At 42.4% G+C, this 23,398-nt stretch overlaps 1 protein-coding gene across 1 annotated transcript in view; it reads right to left on the bottom strand.

The window, feature by feature from the left end:
• The window catches only part of LOC122792272 (spermatogenesis-associated protein 7-like), a 1,125,638-nt gene that overhangs the window by 798,488 nt on the left and 303,752 nt on the right, over window positions 1-23,398 (bottom strand). Inside the window, exon 6 of the mRNA XM_044060071.1 lies at window positions 3,585-3,665. Coding sequence (XP_043916006.1) covers window positions 3,585-3,665 — 81 coding nt within the window. The remainder of the gene's footprint in view (window positions 1-3,584; window positions 3,666-23,398) is intronic.

The following is a 23,398-nucleotide window of genomic DNA, read 5'->3' on the forward strand; positions in this document are numbered from 1 at the left end:
CTTTCAGTTGTCACAGAGAAATATTACCTGCCTAGGTAGTCTGCTCAGGTTAAGGTCACAGGAGGAACATGGCTCATTTGGTGTTGAAAGTGAGGCAGGGACATAAGCAGTGACAGTGTTTGATGATATCCAGTCAGATGTTCTAGTTGATAATGCTTTTAATAGTATGGTACCTTGTATAAATGCAATTCTATACAGCCCAGCAAAAAATAAATCACATAGGAAAGGCAACAGGAATATGCCATAATCAGTAGCTATATCTCCAATCAAAGCTGGTAATATAGCACTTCATGGAAGAGCTACATTGTAGAAAAATAGTCTGAACTGGAGCCATAGTTATCAGGAGGTACAGGACATCCTCTAGAAGGAGTTAATTCAGGGGAAGAGATGGTTAATAGCAATGTCAAAATCTGAGATATAGTTGTTTAAAATTACATTACAAGAATAATTGGGAAGAAATGTGAAGAGAACTGAAGGAGGCACAGCTCACTGACTCCACTTCATAAAACCAGACGGGGATAGCCAAGACAGCCCCATTCCTCATACTTGGAAAAAGGGGTCATTGTACAGAAATGGACTCCTAAGCAGGGGATACAGGGAGATGGGAGGCAGTAGTTAGCAGTTCCAAGGGCCTGTCATCAGATACTTCTTGATATAGCCAAATAATATTCCTTTCCAGGCCATGTGAGCATAAAGCATACAAAAAAGGGGGCTTACAGATTTTTCTTACTGGCCAGGCATTGCAGAATATTTAAAGGGGTACTGTAACACTTGTGACAGGTTAAGATAAAGCTAGGGTGTACACAGGTGGTAGATCACAATGTATCCACATATGGACGAATATACAGGCAAGAGGAAAGGGTTACATATTAAAACAAATAAATGACAGATGAAATGGCAAAAGTATTCTACCCTGTTAGCAAAAGCTCAGAGAGTCTTTTGCTGGGTGAGTGTGACATGAAATGTACCTTTTAATTCAAGCATTGTTTCTTGATGGGTTCTCATCAAAACTTACTTAATACTAGGGAAGAGGGAGATGCATGAAGAAGTCTTTAAACTGGCAAAATGTTACCTTTTTCAAAAGGAAAATCCATGAAAAGTGAACAAACTGTAATAGCAGTGTACCAAATTAAATGATCCTTTAAAAGATAAAAGAAGTTTAGTAAAATGTAGCATGTAAAGAAAACATGAAAAGTGGTATATAATTCATTTTTCATGTGGAAATATATTTTGGTTTAAGAAGGAAACTAAATGTTGCCTTACAAATTAGTTAATTGTTGCAAAGCTACTTCTTGAAGATTTTAGTTCTTGTTCACATGATGATGATGATGATGGTTCATTAATTGAGCAATAGCTTCCCTTATGGGTATCTAAGTATGGGAACAGGAAGGCATCTTCTAAAATTCTAACTAATGATACAGAAAATACCACTGAAGACTTATAAATAGATTGTCTGTTAATCAAAAGATGTTACAGGAGGTACATATTTGCCTGTTGGAAGATACAATTTGAGACAGGTCTTAAGATGTATTATACTGCCAGTTAGCTCCCTGGAAATAATTCAATTTGGATGTAAAAAACAGATTTAGTAAGGACAAAGTGTATATTAAAGAGGTAGCAAATAGTTTCAAGCTTAGATGTTGACACTTTTTGAACATTATTTGTCTGTTTTCATGTTTTATTTCCAATTCCTTATGCAAGGTCTGTACTGTTTGCATGTTCATTTGAAATGAAAATTATTTAGCTTATTTATTTTAAATGAATAATTTTATTTTTCAACTTTAAATCCTTGTAGTTAATGGTTTATTTATTAGATTAATGGTTTAGGTTATTTTGCTTGTACATTTAAATGTGTGCTGTCTGCCCATTGAAGTGTGACATCTTAGGATGACTTATTTCCAGGGTAAGGTGTACTCTTGTTTTGCTAACTTAAGTGGTGGCAGCAATACTTTAAAACTTAGTAAAGAGGGTGTTGGCGCTGATAAGTTACCTTCTACCCCCTCATTTTGAAAATATTGTGTGAATGTATGTGTATGGAAAATAATTATCTTCAAGTTTCAGTTACTGGTGGTAAGGTGTACTGAAATGCACTGGGTTCAGTATGAAGTAGATAAAAAGCTGTAGAGACAAAGATTATTTCTCTGATCAGTAGCAGTGCACCATAACACATATTTGGTATGGCAGGTATTGGCCATTATCCAATGCAGCAATGTACATTTGCAACTGATCCTAGCAACCTGATTTTGCAACATCCTTAAAAACAATTATGCTTTGTATAGTAACTAGAACCAGTAGAGGGATTCAAGCCCTCATACTGCTGAGTCTATTATACAAATCTTGAAGGCAGGAGTGCAGGTGTAAAAGCTTGTAACTCCTGTCCATTATGAAAATACTAATAATCACAAACACAACAAAAGTTGTGGAAAACACATCACAATATTCTAGTTTCACTTACACTAATTCTGAAGAATCTTGACTACCAAAGAAATACATGGCTGCCAATTCAGACTACTGTAGTAGGATTAGGAGAAAATGTGCTTTGCCACACAACATTCCTTAACCAAGTATGAGTACAGGGGCTCCTGAAGCCTGATCATAAAAGTGTGCTACACGCAAACAGCTTGCAAATAAACAAAATGTTTATGTTAACATTACTTTCATGCCCAGTGTCTGATACACAGGAAATGTCAAGTCTGAAATCACTTTGCTAAGCCACATATTGTATAACAAAGCACTCTGAGATTCCTGGCATATCAACTATATTTTGTGCACACAGTTGCTGGAAAACATAACCATGTAATTTCTTTATCTACTCTCTGTAGCTGCAGTGACATTTGCATTTCATAAACATTATATTTGTTTAAACTGAAATACTTAATGCTGAACACTGAGATCTGCTGCTGGCTGTGCCCGCAGCCTCATGTTTTTACAAAATCAAATTGCTAGGAGCAAGTTACATGTTGAGTCTGGGACATAACATACTCAACCTCTTCATTAATTATTTATGAAGGCTGTCTGTGGAGCCCTCATTTTGAATCATTATTTGTAATTAAGCATTCGATGGTTAGATTGGTGTAGCCTAATGCCATGCCGTTCAGAGTACTTTCTGAATCTCACACCTGTTAATTTTCATGTTCTCATTTAAACTGTATTTTATGCAGCTGTATATATTTTGGTAGTATGCACCTGTACAATATTCATAAATTATATTAACTGGTTTATTGTCAGCCATTTTCACATACTAAAGCAATGCACTAAGATAATGAACTTTCTACAAAAGGCAGTAGGTAATGATAGCACTAAATTAATCTAACAGTACCTTGCAAGTACTTGACACTTCCCTGAAATATTTGCTCCTTTTATTGAAAAATATTCAGAGTAAATACAAACCACAATTTGATAAATATTCAAGTTTCCGCATGCTTCCAATAAAAGATAATTCTGTAGGACGTGGTATATACACCATCAAAGGAAAACATAGCAAAAGCTCATGTCACAAAAGGCAGACACAATGTGCTGATAGATTGCCTTACAGTTTCTTGCTTCTTTGAACAAATCATTTGTATGGAATCAGTAACACTTACTTGCTGTTACAATTCCCCTTAAGCAAAATTTCATCAGTTACTTCTCTGAGAAACTGTAGGTATTCAAATTCGTCTTCTTCCCTATTGGAAACAAAACAATTATATCTGAGAATTCATCTGGGAATTAAAAGCAAAATCATTACAAGTAATTTCATGCTGCACTCATTTTTTGTAAAACATGGCAATATTTAGATGCACAAAAAAAAAAAAAAAGAAAAGAACAACATACTAACAAGACTGTCTTCATCTTGACAGCATACCCTGTGCAGAGTTTTAAATGCGATGCAGTAGTATTCCCCCTCTGAGTCTCCTACTGCTAGTTGCTCCTAATTTGACATTTGATATGATCAGGGCCCTGTTTCTACAAGATCCAAAGCCTTTTTCCCCAATACCTGTCATTTCCAAATAAACAAGCAGTGGTTTTGTATTTGCTAATGGCAGCACAAATATGTACTGTTTTGTATAAACCAGTTGCTACAGTGAAGTATGTCCTATTAGGTCTGATATAACATGATGAGTTAATTTGTGACAAAATACATATGACTTCTGATTCACTACTTTATTTTGAGGGGGAGCTTTGCAATTAGTGAAATAATTGGGTAGGTAATTTTTTCCTCTCTCGTGTTTTTTTTTTTTTTTTACTTCAAATCTTAAATTCTCTTGCTGTGGGCATCTACTCTTTCTTAGCTCCTAAAAGGCACCCTTGATGCAGGTACAACAGCACCCAAATACCCATAGTTCCCAACTCTTTTTAGTTGCTTGGGTATTTTTGAGTACATGGTACCTGTCAAAGACCAAGTGGGAGGGGCTACACTCTGGACCAGGCGGGGGCTTCTGCTGTCATCTTAGACTGCAGCCAGACAGGCAAAAAGTAAAGAATTCAGAGATTATGCCTATGTTTATGCCTGGCTCTGCATTGAATACCAAAGTGGCCTCAATGACCTTTAACATATCTCATCAAGTGCCTCATGTAGCAAGAGATTATCATCATCATTATTTTCCACAGATATCTGTAAGCAGAATTGTAAGGGACAGCACCTTAATAACTTGCTCTGTCAGCAAGATCTGAGAGCAGACAGTACCTCATCTCAATGTTATGAACAAGGTGATGCTCCCAAAGCATGAAAGGAATAAGACCTTCCATCATGTCGCATGTGTCAATGTGTGAATGTAGGTCAAAAGGCACTACGTTTCTTGTTAACATTGTCAGATATTGTCCCTGCAGGTTCTCTAGCATCTGGTCTTAAGTCATTCATTTCCACATTCCTAAAATGGACTTTAACTTGCTCAGCACATGGTTAAAACTGGCTGAGTAGGTGCAAAATATCATTACTCAGTAGTTTGCATTTATGTTGACACCAGGCACAGCACAGACCTCTTGCATCCTGGTGCTATTCTTTGTGTGTGCCTTAGCACAACACACTTGACTTGCTTCATGTTCTGAATCACTTTAGGATGTGGCTTAGGTCACCTCCCATCCTTATCCATGTGGTCAGCTTACAGGAAGTATTCCTCACTCAGGGGCTAGTGGAGACCTTTTTGTGCGGACTCTGATTCATTATCTGTAGCTGTATCTGAGGGAGTCCAACATCACCATTTTGGAGACTGACAGGCATAAAGAGCCCTGTTTTATCTGCTAGTTTGCTTCATGATGACTCTTCCTTTGCAGAGATTCTTAGGTTCATGAAGTCTACTTTGACGTGTTAGTACAGATGTGCTGACTAGGGATACAGACCCTGCACTGATCTGTACAGGTGTGTCTGGCTCAGACTCACCACCGTTCATAATGACCTAGGCCTCCTGGATGTCCTGTTCAAAGGTGAAGGTCTCTAAGAAGAAGCTCCCCAAAAGAGGGACAGTCTTTTCCATTATGAATGGTACGTGTACCCTTCCCCTTCTTCATTCCCTAAGTCTTTCAAGTCCTTCCAAGTTCAGGAAGTGCTCTTCTAGGTGCCAGGCAGTTCTGCCTTTTAATGGGCTACAGCCAAAATCCTTTATGATGACTTCTGTTCATCAGCCTTGTGGTAGTTCTAAGCACATTTAGAAACTGCTAGTAAAAAGGTTGTGGACTGAGTCTGTCCCATTCTGGAGGGGGGGGGGGGGCATTATCCAGGCAAATGGATTGCAGACATAAAAAGAGGGGTCTATTTCAAAGTATTGAACAAATTCGCAAAACCCATATGGTTGAGACCATATGACTGAAAATTCTGTTCATTGAACTGTTCTGAGATCACTGCACAGTGGGGATCAGGGAATTTGCACTTTTCCCCCACTGTAGTGCGATCTCTGAGTTGGTGTACATAATTAGCAGGGGGTGGAGGGGATGCAGTGAGGCTGTTATTTGCTGGTATTGCTTGGGTTTATGTTTTTTGTCGGAGGACTGAATTGTCAATCATATGTTCTTGACCATACAGGATTTGACAATCCGGCTTTTTGATACTTTGAAATAGATTCAGAAAAAGACACACATCCAAGAGTTGCTCAAGCATCCTCAATTTGTGCTTCTTTTACAGATCATCTGATGTTAGTGGAGGGGGCCACATGTACCATTAAATAAGAGTACAGGGCCAAGTTTTTTTTACTTTTAGCTCTGTTACACCACCTCAAGATGTTGGAAGCAAGCATTCTAACAACTCAGGACCTGACTCTGTCTGAGGCTAAATAGGCAGCCTACTTGACCTTGATTCTGGGGAAACCAGAAAGTTGGGGATTTTTTTTCCCACAACACACACTTCAATGTTTAGGTGGGTTGAGTATTTATTTTAATCCTTGGCCCTCTATTCCTGTGCACAAGAAGTGGTTCTTCAAATTCCTGATTAACGGACCTAAACCTTCATCAAAAGATAAATAACGCATATTATCAGATAAACTCATATCCAAAGGTATCCTCCCACCTCAGGAATAAAGTTTCAGTACATGTCAAGCACAGTAGCACCCTTCTCACATTCAAGGTATACCTAGATAATTGGATTGGCAGCCCCAAATTATCTCCTGGCCTTTCATTTTGTGTTGCACTCCTTGAGGCTGGAGGGAACTTTTTAACATGGTTTATTGACAATACTTTTAATAGTTTGTAGACTGCTTGCCTAGTTCTTAACCTATGAACCTATGATTGTGCTCATTATTCACATTGTCTGTGTGAAATATTCCATGTCCATCTTACAAGCCTTGATGCTGCCTATTTATGCAGAGTTTCAGTGCTGTGTTGAAAGATATGCTGGCTGCACAGTGCCAGATGAGTGTTTGAGAACTTCATATGATGTTTTCCATTTTGTATCAGGAGGGGTATAGTTTCATTAAAAAATTCTGTGCTTAAGCTACTCCTTTGCCTTAAGGGTCTTCACAAAAGTGTTTGCAGTGGTAGCAGAGGGTTTTTAGCTGACAGGTCATCTGCTATTCTCAAGTATTTGCTGGCATCCCCTTTCCCAGAGGTTTCTGAAGTAAGCTCCAGATGATTTTCTACCATGGTTAACAGCCTCTTATTGGGCTTACAGCAACTGGAGTAAGCCTTTTCTGTTTTCATCACAGTGTATCCACTTCTCAGAGGCAATTCTGCATTTTCTTAAAGCCAAGTCTTCTGCCATTCTGATCCAACTCAAGAGTTTAGAGACCTGGCATTTTTAGTTTCCTCACAGAGGAGGCTTCAAACCCACTATACGTTATGCTTTTTAGGTCTCATGACATTGATAAAGTTTCACTGTATACCTGGTATACCTTTGCTGGGTGCCATACAGTTGGAGTTTGTGGCATTTTAAGAAAGGCTCACCTCAATTGTAGTTAGGAAAACTCATGCTTCAATAGGTGGTTCATTGCTGACTGCCATCATAATTATAAAACAGATCCCCTCCTTTTATCTGATCCCTGATATTCTTCCCTAAAAGGGTGAGGCATGGTCCTGAAATTGAGGCTGTCTTCCTTTTCCTTTATATGACAAAGTCTCTCTGGAATGCATCACTGGAAGGATGGAATGCTCACAATGAATCTACCTCACTCCAAAAACAAATGAGATCACTTAGAAAGCATATTCACATCAACCTTCCTGCAATTAAAGCAGTTTTCTTTTCTAGTTTGCTCTGAAACCTCTTCTTACATCTAATCATATGCAATTAAGATTGTCTAATCAACTGTAATTAAGATTAGACAACATGGTTCATATGGTCTGTAGCTCTTTTGATGCTGCAGACATGCCGGATACAGATATATACTCTTGACGCTGATGTGTGCAGGGTTGCCTGGCACAGACTTTCCACCTTTCATAATCTGTTTCTAAACCTTACAAAAACTGGCTTGAGTGTGAAAAAGGACCATAAATGGAGTAAGTTTTGTGGTGGTAGTCCATATCCCTGGGGAAATTTTACTTCTTTCTTGATTTTTCACATCCCAGCACCAGCCCAGTCTTGGACTGCTTACTTTAAAGAAGCAGCTTTCAAGTTATTATTACTATTATTGTTATTATTTATTTATTTATTTTTTAAATGGGACTCTCCAGAGATCAATCTGTTTACTGGCAGGGAGTACAGAGTTTACCAATATTTTACCCTCTAACAGATTGGAAGTAGAAGTGGATTACAGGAAATTCTCCATACATGGACGAAAATTTCTGTATACCATTTTCTATTTTTGGCATGTTGGTGAAGTTCCAGATAGTCTAGTCACACATATAAGCATAGAATCACCTGATTTCAGGCTCTTTTAATCTAGTCCACTCTCCAAATGATTCCAGTCCAAGCAGTGGAATTTCTAGCACTGTAGTAACATAATTTCCTTCACCAAAATGTCTGATTCCTGCAGTGAGCTCTACCATGCTGTCATATCTTCATAGTCAGATTTCTGAATTCCTGCAGGCTGCAAGGAAACATTTTACCTGGCTCCTTTGCAAGTCCAAGTAACAGAGATTCTCAACCACAGTGAAAAGATATAACTTTTTCCCAGAGACTGTGCTTTGCCTATTTCAAACATCTTTTTTTTCCTTTTATAAAATAACATTAACATCCTTCCTGCCAATGCCATCAGTCACCAGAACCACTAATCGAACCCGGGTCACCTTTAATCTTCTATACCATCAGGCTGGAGTGCAAAGCTTTGAACAGGAATAAGTATAGTCTAGTTAAGACATTTTCACAGGGAGCCCCATCTTCCACTAGAGACTCCATCTCCAACTTAAGCTGTGACCTTCATAGATACGTGTTGTCATGCCCATTCTGAAAACTGATTTATTTAGTGGCTCTGAGAAAAGGAACATATGCTACACTACACTACAGTGACAATGAAACAGTGGCAGACCACTTTGCAATTAAGCCATGATAAAGGACAAATTATTATTCCAGGGATAAAAAATCAAAGGGATATTCCAGGGTGACTTTCTGTCACCATTGCTATTCTTGCCTTGCCTTTAACCCATTAAGCTGTTTACTTAACAGCTTAGGCCATGGCTATAATTTGGCTCCTAGAAAACAACAAAGCGTAAAGACTTCTCACCTCCTCTTTATCGATGATTTAAAACTGTATAGCTCATATGCAGAATGTTGTACCCGATAATTCATGAGAAGTGAGTGTCTCTTAGGATAACTTCATGCTTCTTTCCTCTAGGAGTCTCTAAGAGTCATGGTTTGAATCCTGGGAGTGGTATTAAGCTATATGCATAATCTCACCCAAGAATATGTGAATATGTGTAGAAACAGTCAGGTATTGTTGACAGAAATTTCCTCCACAGGTCCGCCAGGTAAGAAAAGGTATAAATTAGACGTAAGAAGGCTGTAATTATACATTGCGTACAACACCCACTGTCCAACCCCAAGGCTGCAAATTACAACAAGATAAGTACATACACCAAGTAGTCTCCTCCAAGAAATGTCCCTCAAGTGTCACGCTGTCACAGCTAGTGGTCACTGCCGCCAATACCCATGGTGACTGATAGAAATCAAGGTGCAGTATGGCAGTAGCACACACACACACACACACACACACACACACACACACACACACACACACACACACACACACACACACACACACAGTATGAGTGCACATATGTAACTTTGACTATGTCAATATGGGTAGTGACAGTCAGGTAGTGTTAACAGAAATTTCCTCCACAGGTCCGCCAGGTAAGAAAAGGTATGAATGAGCTGTAAGAAGGCTGTAATTATACACTGTGTACAACACCCACTGTCCAACCCCCAAGGCTGAAAATGACAGCAAGATAAGTACATATACCAAGTAGTCTCCTCCAAGAAATGTCCCTCAGGTATCATACTGTCACAGCTAGTGGTCACTGCTGCCAACACCCACGGTGACTGATAGAAATCAAGGCGGAGTATGGCAGTAGCGATCACACAGTATGAGTGCACATATGTAACCTTGACTATGTGAATATGGGTAGAAACAGTCAGGTACTGTTAACGGACATTTCCTCCACAGGTATGCCAGGTAAAAAAAGGTATAAATGAGCTGTAAGAAGGCTTTAATTATACACTGTGTACAAACATACCACTGCCCAACCCAAGGCCATAGGTCGATGTAGAGCGAGATAATACCTGGAGAGTAATGATTAGAGCAATAATCATTAAAGTTGTGAGCAACTGAAGCCTATACAGTTGTTAATTGACATCTTTCTACCCCCCCCCACCTTATCTGCACCAATAATCTAAACACATAAATCAATGGGTATGCTTTTTACCAAACCTACTGTTGGGACATGTGTCCTATTGTTCTACATATATTTAAATGTTTGATTATTAATGCTCCCTGTTCAAATACTATCACTGGTGGCCTGTTGCTATCAATGTAACCTGCATGCCATTGTAATGCACACTGTGGTTCCATATATGCATGTGTTCTGTTTGCTATGCATTGTTTCAAATCTGTTGTTTTGGGTTAATGGGAACACCCATGCATGCTGTTATAACTAATCCTGGAATGTATTGTTCATGACTAACCAACATATGTTGTAAAACCTCAACACCATAGCACGCCTGGGAAGCCCAATCTCAGCGGATCCGCCTGTCCCACCTCAACTGAGTTCTGAAACTGAAATGTATGTTAACATTTACTGACAGAAATCATCACATCTTTACAGTGATTTACCACAGAAATGAAAATAATGATTCTGTGGAACAGAACAGAAATATGAGCAATAATCCTGGATGGTCTGAAACAATCTGGCCAGTCGAAAGGTACGGTCAGAACCCCTTAGTGCAACAAATCTGGACCAAGCCTGACAAGGGGGGGGGGACTAAAGCCATGAAACTGGGAACATATGCTAAATACTGGAGTAGGTAAGGTGACACAGTTGATACAGTAACACCCTCCTGTTACTCCCCACTAGTTACTGACTTAAATCTTCACATCATCCCACTGATGTGTCAGACATACACAACATGTATGGGGGCCAGGCAACACTACATCTGATAAATATCTGGACATAACATCATAGTAGGGAAACTACACTGAGCTGCTAGGCATGTCACCAAGTACTATCTAAACTATAGGCAGACTGACACAACACTAACCCAATTTTGCTATGGGAGAATGCACATGTAATTGCAAATATATCAGGCACTACAGGGATATAATAGCACTGACAGACACCAGTGTGAAAGTGCATTCCCATAGCCAATCTCAAAGTGACATTCTGGTAAGCCATATGAACAGTAGAGTATATGGACTGTGTGAACAAAATCGTTGGCATGTTTTCCACTTACACACTACCCCTGCATATACTGGCCCAATTCACAGTGCAGTCTGACTCCTGACTGTGGTATGGGACATGTGTTAGTCTGCCCCTACAAACATATACAGCTGATAGAGCACCAGAAACTGGAGCCGCATGCAAAGTCAGATAGAAAAAGACCTATAACATTTACATCTACTCCCCTGCCTACACAGGCCAAATAACATATTTACAATAAACACTAGAACAACAAACTTGATAAAAACAAAAAAAGTCCAAATGATACTGGCGACCACACTCCGTTTAATAAATTTAAGTGTTTTTCGACTGTTACAAAACAGCCTTCATCAGAATACAATAGCTTAGACAGATAATTTAGATAGAAAAGTATTTATGAAAGTGTTCTATTACTGTAATTTTAGAGTGATCATGATCATTAGTTTTATATCTAGATTTTTAATTCGTCATTGATAAGTTTACTTTAAGTAGTTAAGGCAATTTAATTGAAGTGTTAATTATCCCACCTTTTTGTGCTGTTTTTACTATTTAAATGGAGCTGGTGTTCTTCTTTTTATTGTATTCTGATGAAGGCTGCTTTGTAACAGTCGAAAAGCACTTAAATTTATTAAACGGAGTGTGGTCGCCAGTATCGTTTGGACATTTTTTGTTTTTAACATATTTACAATACATTGCTACACAATCCTGAGAGTCTGTCAGCAATTGCCAGAAATATAGATTCCTCTCAACTGTATAAAGTCCCACAGAATGTGCAGGCTTTATCCTCCTTATATAAGGTCTCCTGCACATAACATGTCTGGCAGTCTGATACATCACTGGGATTGATATCAGGAATGAAGTCACTATATCATGATATACTATACATATCCACCTCTTACAGCATGGCATCTGGACAAAGCCTGACATACTTGGGGGCAGAGGGCCAAATACAGGGGCATTATTGACAAATTGCTGTTATAAACTCAGAAAGTTGCTGGTGTAACTGAGTTTCAGTAACATATCTGTTCTGAGGGATATGAAGTCAGAAACACACATAGATGTTACCCTTTACTGACTGTAATCCTCAGAGTATGCTACTGAATTTCCAAGGACAGAAAATGTGTGAGTAACACACCAAATATAAGAGTCCAAACTCTGGCCGGTGTGCGGATAGCCCTACAGTTGAGAGTTATGTCAACCACATAACACTATCAGACATACGCCACAGCAGATGTTCTGTCTCCATGTCTTCCAGTCTTCTGCATCTTGCTCTGTCACACCAAACACCTGCATGTCCGCTATCACCACATACAAGCACATTATCTCAGGCCTTTCTCTTTTCCTCTTACCTGGCAGTCTCATCCTTTCCCAAATATACTCAGCATAACTCTTCATCACATGTCCAAACCAGCATAATCCTGCCACTTTCTGGCTTTGTCCCCAAGCTGTCTAACCTGGGTTGATCCCCTAACATATATATGTCCACCTGTCCACCCTTGTCACACCCAGTGCAAATCTTAACATCATTAACTCTGCTACATACAGCTCTGACTCGTGTCTCCTTTTTCAATGCCATTATCTCCAACCCATATAACATAGCTGGTCTCACTACCATCTTGTAGACCTTCTTTATCACTCTTAATGGTACACATCCTGCCTGTACTCTCATCTTCACCTCTCCCCCACACTCACCATTACTCTGAACTGTTGTTCCCAAGTATTTACACCTATCCACCTTTGCAAACTGTACTCCCTGCATTCTCACCATTCCTCTATTCTTCTCCCATTCACACACATATATTCTGGCTTAGTCATGCTGACCATCATTCCTCCCCTCTCTAGACCATACATCCACCTCTCCAGGGTCTCCTTAACTTGTTCCCTACTTTCACTACAGACCATAAACAGCACAGTCTACGGGGACTCCTGTCTGATTATGTCTGTTAACATGTCCATCACCACTGCAAATAAGAAAGGGCTCATAGCTGATCCCTGATGTACTCCCACCTCCACCTTAAATGTACCTGTCACTCCCAATGCAGAACTCACCACTGTCACAATAGCCTTCCATTTGGTAGAAAAACTTTCAGTCTTGCTGGAAATAAAAGATGGACTTTCAGTTGCTTTTTCTTCAAGGTTTTTTTTATTGGTAGAAATTCTTTTCTTTTTGAAACCACCTTTGTAGAATAATCATTGTCAAATCTTATTAATGAATCATTGTATTTGATGGGAGAATTTGCCCAAGCATTTCTTAATATAAGATCTTTTTTTTAAGTCTCACAATTATAGATCTCGGCTTGTTCTTACCCGGAGAAGAAGCATTTCCAGAAGCTGCTAGTGATCTATGCGCCTGTTCTATACCATATGAAAGAGCTTCAGGTATTTTTGTTACATCTGGTATCCAGGTGGTAAGAAAGTTTATCATATTGTCCCCTTCAGATTTTTCTGGTAGACCATATATTCTAATATTATTTCTTCTTGTTCGGTTTTCCATATCATCAAGCTTTTCTAGTAAATATGTATTCTGTTGAAGTAAGAATTCAGTTTGTTGTTCTTCTATTTGGACTCTAGTGTCAATGTCACTTAATGACTGTTCAATAAGTGATATCTGTCCTTTCTGCTGTGTAAACATTTCTTGAAGCTGTTCCAGTTGTTGTGAGCACTTTTCTTTAAAAGTATCTATTTTATTGTCCATCTTGTCGATTTTTATTGTAAGTTCCTGTATATTTGTAATGAGAGACTCTTTTTTGAGAGAAGAGTCTTGTGCTGTATTGCTTAGATGACTCATGCTGTAAAGCTGATATTGGTGCTGATTTTCCAGTAATTAATTTGACAGGAATTATTCAAGTTCTGACAATAAAATTTTTCTTATAGATGCTCAGAGTTATTAGAAATAAGTTAGTAATAAAAATTTCTTCAAATTAAATATTATTTTGTAAAATTCCTGTCAGGAATTGTATTGAGGTAAGAGAGCTGAAATGAAGTGCAGCTATCAGTTCAGCATCCTAGCCACGCCCCTCCAACAATAGCCTTATACATATCCTGTAGCATTCTTACAGATTCCTCTGCCCTTCCTGACCGCCTCATACAATACCACAACTCCTCTCTAGGCATCCTGTCATATGCTGTCTCTAAGTCCACAAAGACATAATGCAGCTACTTCCGATCTTCTCTGTATGTCCCCATCAACAGTCTCAGAGCAAACACTGCATCTGTACTGCTCTTTCCTGGCATAAAACCACACTGCTGATCAGTAATCCTCACCTCCCTTCTAAGCCTAGCTTCCACCACCCTTTACCATTACCTCATGCTGTGAATGATCAATGTTATCCCTCTGTAGTTACTACAGTTCTGCACACCACCTTTATTCCCATAATCAGTACCCAAACACATTTTATCCACTCCTCACACACCCTCTCACTTTCCAAGATTACAGTAAACAATCTAGTTAAAAAGACCACTGCCATTTGTCCTAAACACCTCCATGCTTCCACAGGTATGTCATCTGGACCAATAGCATTTCCATTCTTAAACCTCTTCATAGCTATCCTTACTTCCCCCTTGATAATCAGTTGTACGTCCTCATTCAACATACTCACATCTTCCAGCCTTCTCTCTCTCTCTCATTCTTTTCATTCAACTGCCCATCAAAGTATTGTTTCCACCTGTTCGACACACTCTCCTCGCTTGTGAATATGCTTCCACCATTATCCTTTATCAGCCTTATTTGCTGCACATCCTTCCTAGCTACATGCCTCTGTCTACCCAATTGGTACAGGTCCTATTCTCCATCATTGGTGCCCAACCTTACATGCAACCCTTCAGATGCCCCATCCTCAGCCTTTGCCACCACTCACTTTGCCACACACCCCATCTCCCTATACACCTGTCTACTTTCTTCATCTGTCTGACAATTCTCTTTGGCCAACCTCTTTCGCTGTATACTCCCCTGTACTTCATCATGCCACCACCAGGTCTCCTTATCCTCCTTCCTCTGTGCAGATGTCACACCAAGCCCCATTCTACTCATCTCCTTTACTAGCTCAGATGTAGTTACCCAGATATTTGCTAAGTCTTCCTTGCCATCCACTGCTTGTCTTAACTCTTCCATGAACTCAGCCTCACAATCACCCTTCAGTATCCACCATTTGATCAGTGGTGCTGCCCTCACACTCCTCCCCCTCTTCTTGATCACCAATGCTATCCCACAGACCAACATTCCATGCTGCCTAACTACACTTTCCCCTGTCACCACTTTACAGTTACCAATCCCCTTCAAACAGGCCTACCTGCATAGGAGGTAACCCACCTGTGTGCATCTTCCTCCACTCTTGTATGTCACCCTATGCCCATCGGTCTTGTAAAACTTTTAGTTATGTACTCACCATAACTTCAGATGTTTGGGATCCATCTCGCCTACATTCTGACTGATGGGTTCGGAGCCGATCCCTCGGCTCCGACTCGGCACGCTTATGCCAAAGAGCGAAGTCTCTTATTGGCTGAGCTTACTATATCCCAGGATGCACCACTACCAGTCCCCCAGATCTAGTTTGTCCGCATACATGCACACATGCACGCCCTGCTTATATAACATCGTCAGATGAAACAAGATAAAACAGTAAAACTCAAAACCGTTCAATCTCTTCTGATCTCCAAGGCAGGGGGAAGGAGGGTGGGTATTAGGAATGTAGGCGAGATGGATCCCAAACATCTGAAGTTATGGTGAGTACATAACTAAAAGATGTTATGTGATCCTATCTCACCTACATTCTGACTGATGGGACAGCGTCCCTAGCACCTGAATCCTGGGTGGCTCACTGGAAAACACTCCTGAGTACCGTGGAACCAAATGATGCTCGCCCTTTAGATGCCACATCCAATTTATAGTGGGAAATGAAAGTGTGCGGATTGGACCAAGTAGCGGCAGCACAAATCTCCGATATAGCGAGCTTGGAATGAAAAGCTATAGAAGTCGCCATAGCCCTGGTAGAGTGAGCTTTGATAGATGTTGTAAGCTGCTTATTCGAAGAAGAATAAGCCTGAGTTATACAATCTCTAATCCATTTGGAAATAGTAGCTTTTGTGATGGTTTTACCCAATTTATTGTCTGAGAAGGACACAAACAGCTGGTCTGACTTACGACATTGCTGAGTCCTGTCCAAATAGAAGCGCAATTGCCTGTGAACATCCAATTTATGGAGAGTGTATTCTGCTTCATTGGAGAATTTTGGGAAGAAAACTGGTAGCTCTAGAGATTGTTGGAGACAGAGATTAGAACAGACCTTTGGGACAAAGGATGGATTAGGCCTAAGTGATACTCTATCCTTGTGGAAAATCAAGTACGGTGGTTTAATAGACAGGGCTTGAAGCTCTGAGACTCTTCTTGCAGAAGTAATTGCAACTAAGAAGGCAGTTTTCCAAGACAGATATTTTAACTCACATGTAGCAGCCGGTTCAAAAGGGGAAGATGTTAATGCGCGAAGCACCAAATCAAGATCCCACGGAGGCGCAGGATGAAAACTGGGGGTCTTAACAGGCCCGCACCTTTAATGAAAGTTTTGCATAGTCTGCTGCTCATCAATGGAGGATCCATGGATTCGTGGAATTTAGAGATAGCCGCTAGTTGGACTTTAATAGTAGAGACAGAAGATCCTTGATTAAACAGGGATGTTAAGAATTTCAAAACCTCTGGGATTGGAGCAGTGATAGGGTCTAAGCCCTTGAGTTGAGCCCAGATAGCAAACCTCTTCCACTTACTGAGATACAATTTCTTAGTGGTGGGTTTGTGGGCTGAAGATAAAATGTGAATAACTTCCGGGTCTAATGTGTGACTTCTGACTAAAGTCGGAAGTGGAGGAGCCAAGCTGTCAACTTCAAGGAGTGAAGGGACTGATGCTGTCGTCCCGACTGATGAATTAACAGATCCAGAATTAGGTCTAAAGTCCACGGATCGTCCACCGCATGTTTCTTCAGGTAGGGAAACCATACCTGACGAGGCCAGTATGGGGCAATCAGTATCATTGTGGACCCCAATTGAGAAGCTTTTTGAATGACTTTAGAGAGAAGTGGAATCGGAGGAAAGGCATAAAGTAGCCCTGTTGGCCAAGGTTGTGCTAGAGCATCCATAGCTGCTTCTCCCTGATGTGGAGTCAAGGAGAAGAACCTTTTGCACTTCGTGTTTAGTGGTGTTGCAAATAGGTCGCAGCACGGTGTCCCCCATCTCCTGAAAACCTGAGCTGCTACTGTTTTGTTTAGGGACCACTCGTGAGGAGAGAGAATTGTTCTGCTTAATCTGTCTGCCAGTATATTTGATTTACCCGGAATGTGGGTCGCTACCAAGAAACGGCTGGTAGCTACAGCCCATTCCCACACCCTCATGGCCTCTCTGCAAAGGGGGTAAGATCTGGTCCCTCCTTGTTTGTTTAGATACCAGACCACCGACATGTTGTCTGTGTGGATGGCGATTATGCCCTGAGGGAGAAACCTGTGTAAGGCCTGTAGGGACAGAAGTACCGCCCTCATCTCCAATACATTGATGTGGAGAAGAGTTTCGTCTGGAAGCCAGGAGCCCTGAACTAACCTGCCCAGACAATGCCCCCCCACCCTGTCTGGGAGGCATCTGTCGTCAGGGTGACCACTGGAGAGGGAATAACAAAAGGACTTCCTTGATTTAGATTGGATGTCTGAAGCCACCAGCGAAGGTCCCGCTTGCATGTTTCTGTAATTATAATGGGATGATTGAGGGGAAGGTCCTGAAAGGACCATTGAGTTGACAATAGCCACTGAAGAACCCTCATGTGCAATCTTGCCAGAGGAACTAGAAGAACCTAAAACTTGTAGGACCATCCTGGCTGGGGCTTTGGATCTTGAAATCAGGGCTTGAACCTGGCCTTGTAAAGTTTGGATCCTTTCGGTCGGAAGAAAAACGCGCATCAATCTTGAGTCTATCTCTGCTCCTATGAATCTTATGCGCTGAGAGGGCAGCAAGACAGACTTTGACCAATTTAATGTAATTCCCAGGGTAGCACCCAGGGAGATGGTGGCTTTGAGGTTGTCCATTAGTAGATGCCTGGTGGTGGCAGTCAGGAGCCAGTCGTCCAGATAGGGAAACACTTGGAATCCAAGACTCCTCAGGTGAGCAGTCACTACTGCCAAACACTTGGTGAACACCCTGGGGGCTGTGGTGAGACCAAAGGGCAGTGCACAAAATTGGAAATGACTGTCTCCCAGGCTGAAGCGCAGATACCTCCTGGATGCCTGATGTATCGGTATGTGATAATAGGCGTCCTTGAGGTCTATGGAGCACATCCAAACATCCTTCTCCAACAATGGGAGAATGGATTGTAACGTGACCATTCGGAATTTGGATTTCGTGACGGATTGGTTTAGTCTGCTAAGATCCAAAATTGGTCTCAGGTCCCCTGTCTTTTTTGGCACTAAAAAGAACCTCGAGTAATTTCCGGATCCGATCTGGTCTGTGGGGACCGGTTGGATGACTCCTTTTCTAGCAGCTTTAAAGCTTCTGCGGCTGCAATTTCCCTTTGACTGGGTGGTGGGTCCGGGATTTTTTTGGACGGTGGGGGTGAGCATGTGAATGGGATGGTGTAACCTCCGGCAATGATCCGAAGCACCCATCTGTCCTGAGTGATTGACTCCCAGGCTTTTAGGTGCTTGGCAAAATGGCACCCGACTGGCTCCGGAGCAGCACAGCCGGGCAATCCCTCACGAGGTGTGGGAGGCTGAAGAGCCACGAAAGGACTCGCGGTCTCCAGAATTGCAGGGCTCTCTGCCGCCTCTGGGACGGCGTCTCCCAGAAAAATTTCCCCGTCCTCTGCCTCTGGAAGGGGAATCTTCCTGCTGTTGAGGAAAAAACTTACGTGATTTACGGAACCACATCTTCCCTCCTCCTTTAGCCTTGGGATAAGGCCGAAAGGGAGTGGAATAACGGGCACCTACGGCAGATAAAGTTTTTCCCTCTTGCTCACAGCGGGTAAGGGTGTCTTTAACCTTAGGTCCAAACAAAGAGGACCCATCAAAGGGAGCGTCGCAAGGAAGACTTGAAGGCCTCCAAGAACTGACACAGCGAGCCAGGCTTGTCTCCGTAGAGCCACGCCTGTGCCTGCCGCTCTACCCGCCCCTTCGGCCGCATATGAAATGAGCCTCATGGACGAGTTAGAAATTGACATAAGGATAGCCAACTGAGAGCTAACCGACTGGGCTAGCTGCTCAGGTAGGTTACCCGAGAGGGAATCTGACAGCTCCTTGACCAGATCCCTCTGAAGCCTGGTAAAATGTGCCAAATAATTCAGAGACCTTAAAGTAAAGGCCGCTGAAGTCAGGGTGCACTTCCCGTACCTGTCCATGCTCCTAGACTCCTTATTAGGAGGATGGACGGACGTTGAAGCCTCTGCCACGTCCTGTTGTGTAGCAGATGCCACCCCATGGCATCTACAGCCACGCCTTTAGTGAGGAACTCCTTCTACGGTGAGGCAGACAAAAATTTATTAGCACCATAAGGGACTGGTTCCACGGTATCTGGATGTTCCCACGCCCTTCGACAAACTAAATCCAGGAGCTCGTCCAAGGGCGGAGACACCCAGGAGGTGGAGGGCTGAGCCCCAAAGGCCTTGAGGAGCACTGACTCATCAGCAGAGGGGGGTTTGGATATCCAGCCGCCTCGTTGTTTGAGGATCTCTAAGATGTCTGCAAATGAGACATCATCCGAGGACGACTGGGACCCCTCCGCATCATCAAGATCAGTGTCCGATGTAATAGACTCGGGGAGTCCACGTGCTTCCTCTTGCACGATCTCTTCCTTGGGGTTCCTCTGAAGACAACTCTGAAGAACCCTCAGGAGGAGGGAACCCCAATGGGGGTAACCTCAGGCCCAGGGCTCCGCTGCCTACGGACAGGGAACTGCCAAAGACCCAGTCTCCACGGCCAGGGAAGGTGCCGGTAAAGCCGGAGAGATGGCGAAGACTTGGCCAAGGCACTCCTCATAGCTCTGAAAGCCGGACCCCAGAATCCTGGGAGTGTCCGTCCCGAGCCATGATAGCCGACGGAAGTCCCGCAGCAAGCACCGAGAGGGAGGCTCGGAACCGATAGCATAGGTCCCAAACATCACCCCGGTCCAGCCGAAGAAGTCCGTGTACCAAACTCGGACCCGAAGGCCTGGGTTGGAGTAAGGGTCGGAGCCGACCCTAAGATCTCCACCGGCTCCAACAGCACCTGCTCCGACGGAGCCAAAGCGGTCGGAGGAGGAATAGCAATGGGATGGGCATGGGCTATCGGCTCCGAAGCCAACTGGGTCGGAGCCAAACAAATTTTTGAAAGACTGGGGACTGGAACAGTCTTTGGAGCACCCTGTCTATATCCGAATCCGACATCCTCGATGACTTAGAGGATACTGAACGGGTTCGAGATGGCCTCTCCAATGGCCCCAAAGGGCTAGGGGACCGGCTCCGAGGCGACTCGATGACTATCGGCGCCGAAGGAATACCCACACTAGTTTCCATCGGTGCCGAGGAGGACTTGGCCGAGGAGGAAGTGTCTGAGCGGGCAACCCTTGTCGGCTCCGAGACCAGTGGAGCCGACGAAGGTGACCCGCCTCTCGATGCCCCAGCCATCGGCTCCGAAGCCAGAGGAGTCAAGACTGGTGGCATCGAGGCAGACCCTTGTAAATGTTTTGCACCCAAACAATAAACACAGAGAGAGTGGTCATCTGTGATTGACATTTTAAAATTACATTTGGTGCATTTTTTAAAGCCCGAAGGCCTAGGATTCTGAGACATTATGACCAATAATGCAGTAATTCTCTGACAGCAAGAACAACACTATCCTAATTTGACTTGACTTAACTGACTGTACAAAAATCAGTTTACAACTGCCGATTTAAACAATCCGGAACAACAATAAACTCAAGGGGATCTGAAATCCCAAAGGTTTGAGAGGGGTTGACTGACCGGGAAAGGCCCTACAGATGAAGGAGGCCTGAAATCAGAAAACAACACCCAATCACACTACAAGTTTTCACAAAAAAAACTCCAATCACTACACAAAGCACAGAGTAGCCGTTAAAACAGCTTTTTATGATAGGAACAGCAAATTTCTGACAGAAAAAAGTAAGTAAAAAATACTACTCAGCTCAGCCAGCTCGAGACCACGTCTTCGCTAGTTAGCGGCAAACGAGATCGGGGGACTGGTAGTGGTGCATCCTGGGATATAGTAAGCTCAGCCAATAAGAGACTTCGCTCTTTGGCATAAGCGTGCCGAGTCGGAGCCGAGGGATCGGCTCCGAACCCATCAGTCAGAATGTAGGCGAGATAGGATCACATAACATCTATGTATTTACCACAGCCATGTCCAACCTCTGTTGCAAACTCCACCACCATCTCACCTTCTGAATTCCTTTGCTTAACACCATACCTACCCATCACTTCTGCATCCCCTCTGTCCCCTTCACCAACATGCTCATTGAAATCTTGAAATCTGCTCCAATCACCACTCTCTCACCTTTGGGTACACTCATGACCACTTCATTCAACCACTCCAAAGTACATCTGTCTCATCCATCACACATGCAATTCATGGACCATATGCTCTAACAACTGCCATCATTACACCATCAATTCCCAGCCTCCTAAACATCACTCCACCTGACACTCTTATCACCTCCACAAACACTCTTGGCATAATGTTCCTTCAGGTTAACCCCTACACCAGTTCCCCTTCCACACACACCATGATAGACCTATTTGTACCTGACTCCGATATTCACAGCTGTACACCCTTCCATCTTGTCTCTGGCACACACAATATACCCACCTTTCCTCTGTCCAGCATAATAGCTAGCTCTGTCCCTATACCAGTCATACTCACAACATTAACAGTTCCTACCCTCACTTCCAAACCCTTAGTCTTTCTCCTCTCTGCCTGCCATATGAGCACCAGACATCCTCCAGGGTATGTCTGTGAATACAAAAGCTACTGCACTATAAAATTACATATGTATGTTACAGCAATATGAAGAAAGTGTCACTAACTGTGGCCCATAGCCCACCATGTATGTGCAGTGTCCTCCAGATGTCCTGCCCTAACAGGTTGACATGACTGACTGAGCAGCAAGACTGTAATTACAGTGTGCCATACTGACATAGAACAGAAATGTATAGCAGGTATTACCTGTGCAGCACAAGAATCTGGTAGTCTATTGGCTGTTTTGGGCCAATTTCTAGCTCTTTCAAGTCCCACTGTATAAAACCCGCTTTGGCGCAGTTTTTGCGCTTGTTACTACTCAGCCAAGCTTCTCGTGGTCCTGCAGAGTGGTGCTAGCAGCAGAGAGGCTAAAAGAGCGACTTCTAACCTGAAAAAAGTGTTTTTTTTCCCTGCTACTACCTGGGTGACTGTCCGATCTAGCTAAACTGCACGTATTTCTGCTTCTTGAACTGTTTTAAACTGTTTAAAGTTGTTTTTGCACCTGCACTTTTAAAGTTTGTCCTGTTTGTTGCATTTACCTGTTGAGGCTACACACTCAAGTGCGCTAGCCTGTGTTACATATTTACTGCATTTTCCTGCTGTTTGTTGCAAAAAAAAATATATATCCTTGTTTCCCGTCTTTCCTGACCTAGAGTAGTCCAAATACAGGCTTTGCTGTATTCTGGACTTTTGGAAAGTTCCTGTGTTGCCCATTTCCTTTCTTGGATAAAAGGAGGCTTCTTTGTTCACCAGTGGCAGTGGGGAGCTTAGAGCAGCCTTTCTATCCCTAGAGGAGTGTTCCCAGCACAAGAATCTGATAGTCTATTGGCCGTTTTGGGACAATTTCTAGCTATTTCAAGTCCCCCTGTATTAAACCCACTTTAGCATGGTTTTTGTGCTTGTTACTACTCAGCCAAGCTCCTCGTGGTCCTGCAGAGTGGTGCTAGCAGCAGAGAGGCTAAAAGAGCGATTGCTAACCTGATAAAAATTTTTTTTTTCCTGCTACTACCTGGGCGACTGTCCAATCTAGCTAAACTGCATGTATTTCTGCTTCTTGAACTGTTTTAAACTGTTTAAAGTTGTTTTTGCACCTGCACTTTTAAAGTTTGTCCTGTTTGTTGCATTTACCTGTTGAGGCTACACACTCAAGTGCGCAAGCCTGTGTTACATA

Source organism: Protopterus annectens, chromosome 1.part0 (assembly GCF_019279795.1).
Source record: "Protopterus annectens isolate FY-2018-M chromosome 1.part0, PAN1.0, whole genome shotgun sequence".
Lineage (NCBI taxonomy): Eukaryota > Metazoa > Chordata > Ceratodontiformes > Protopteridae > Protopterus > Protopterus annectens.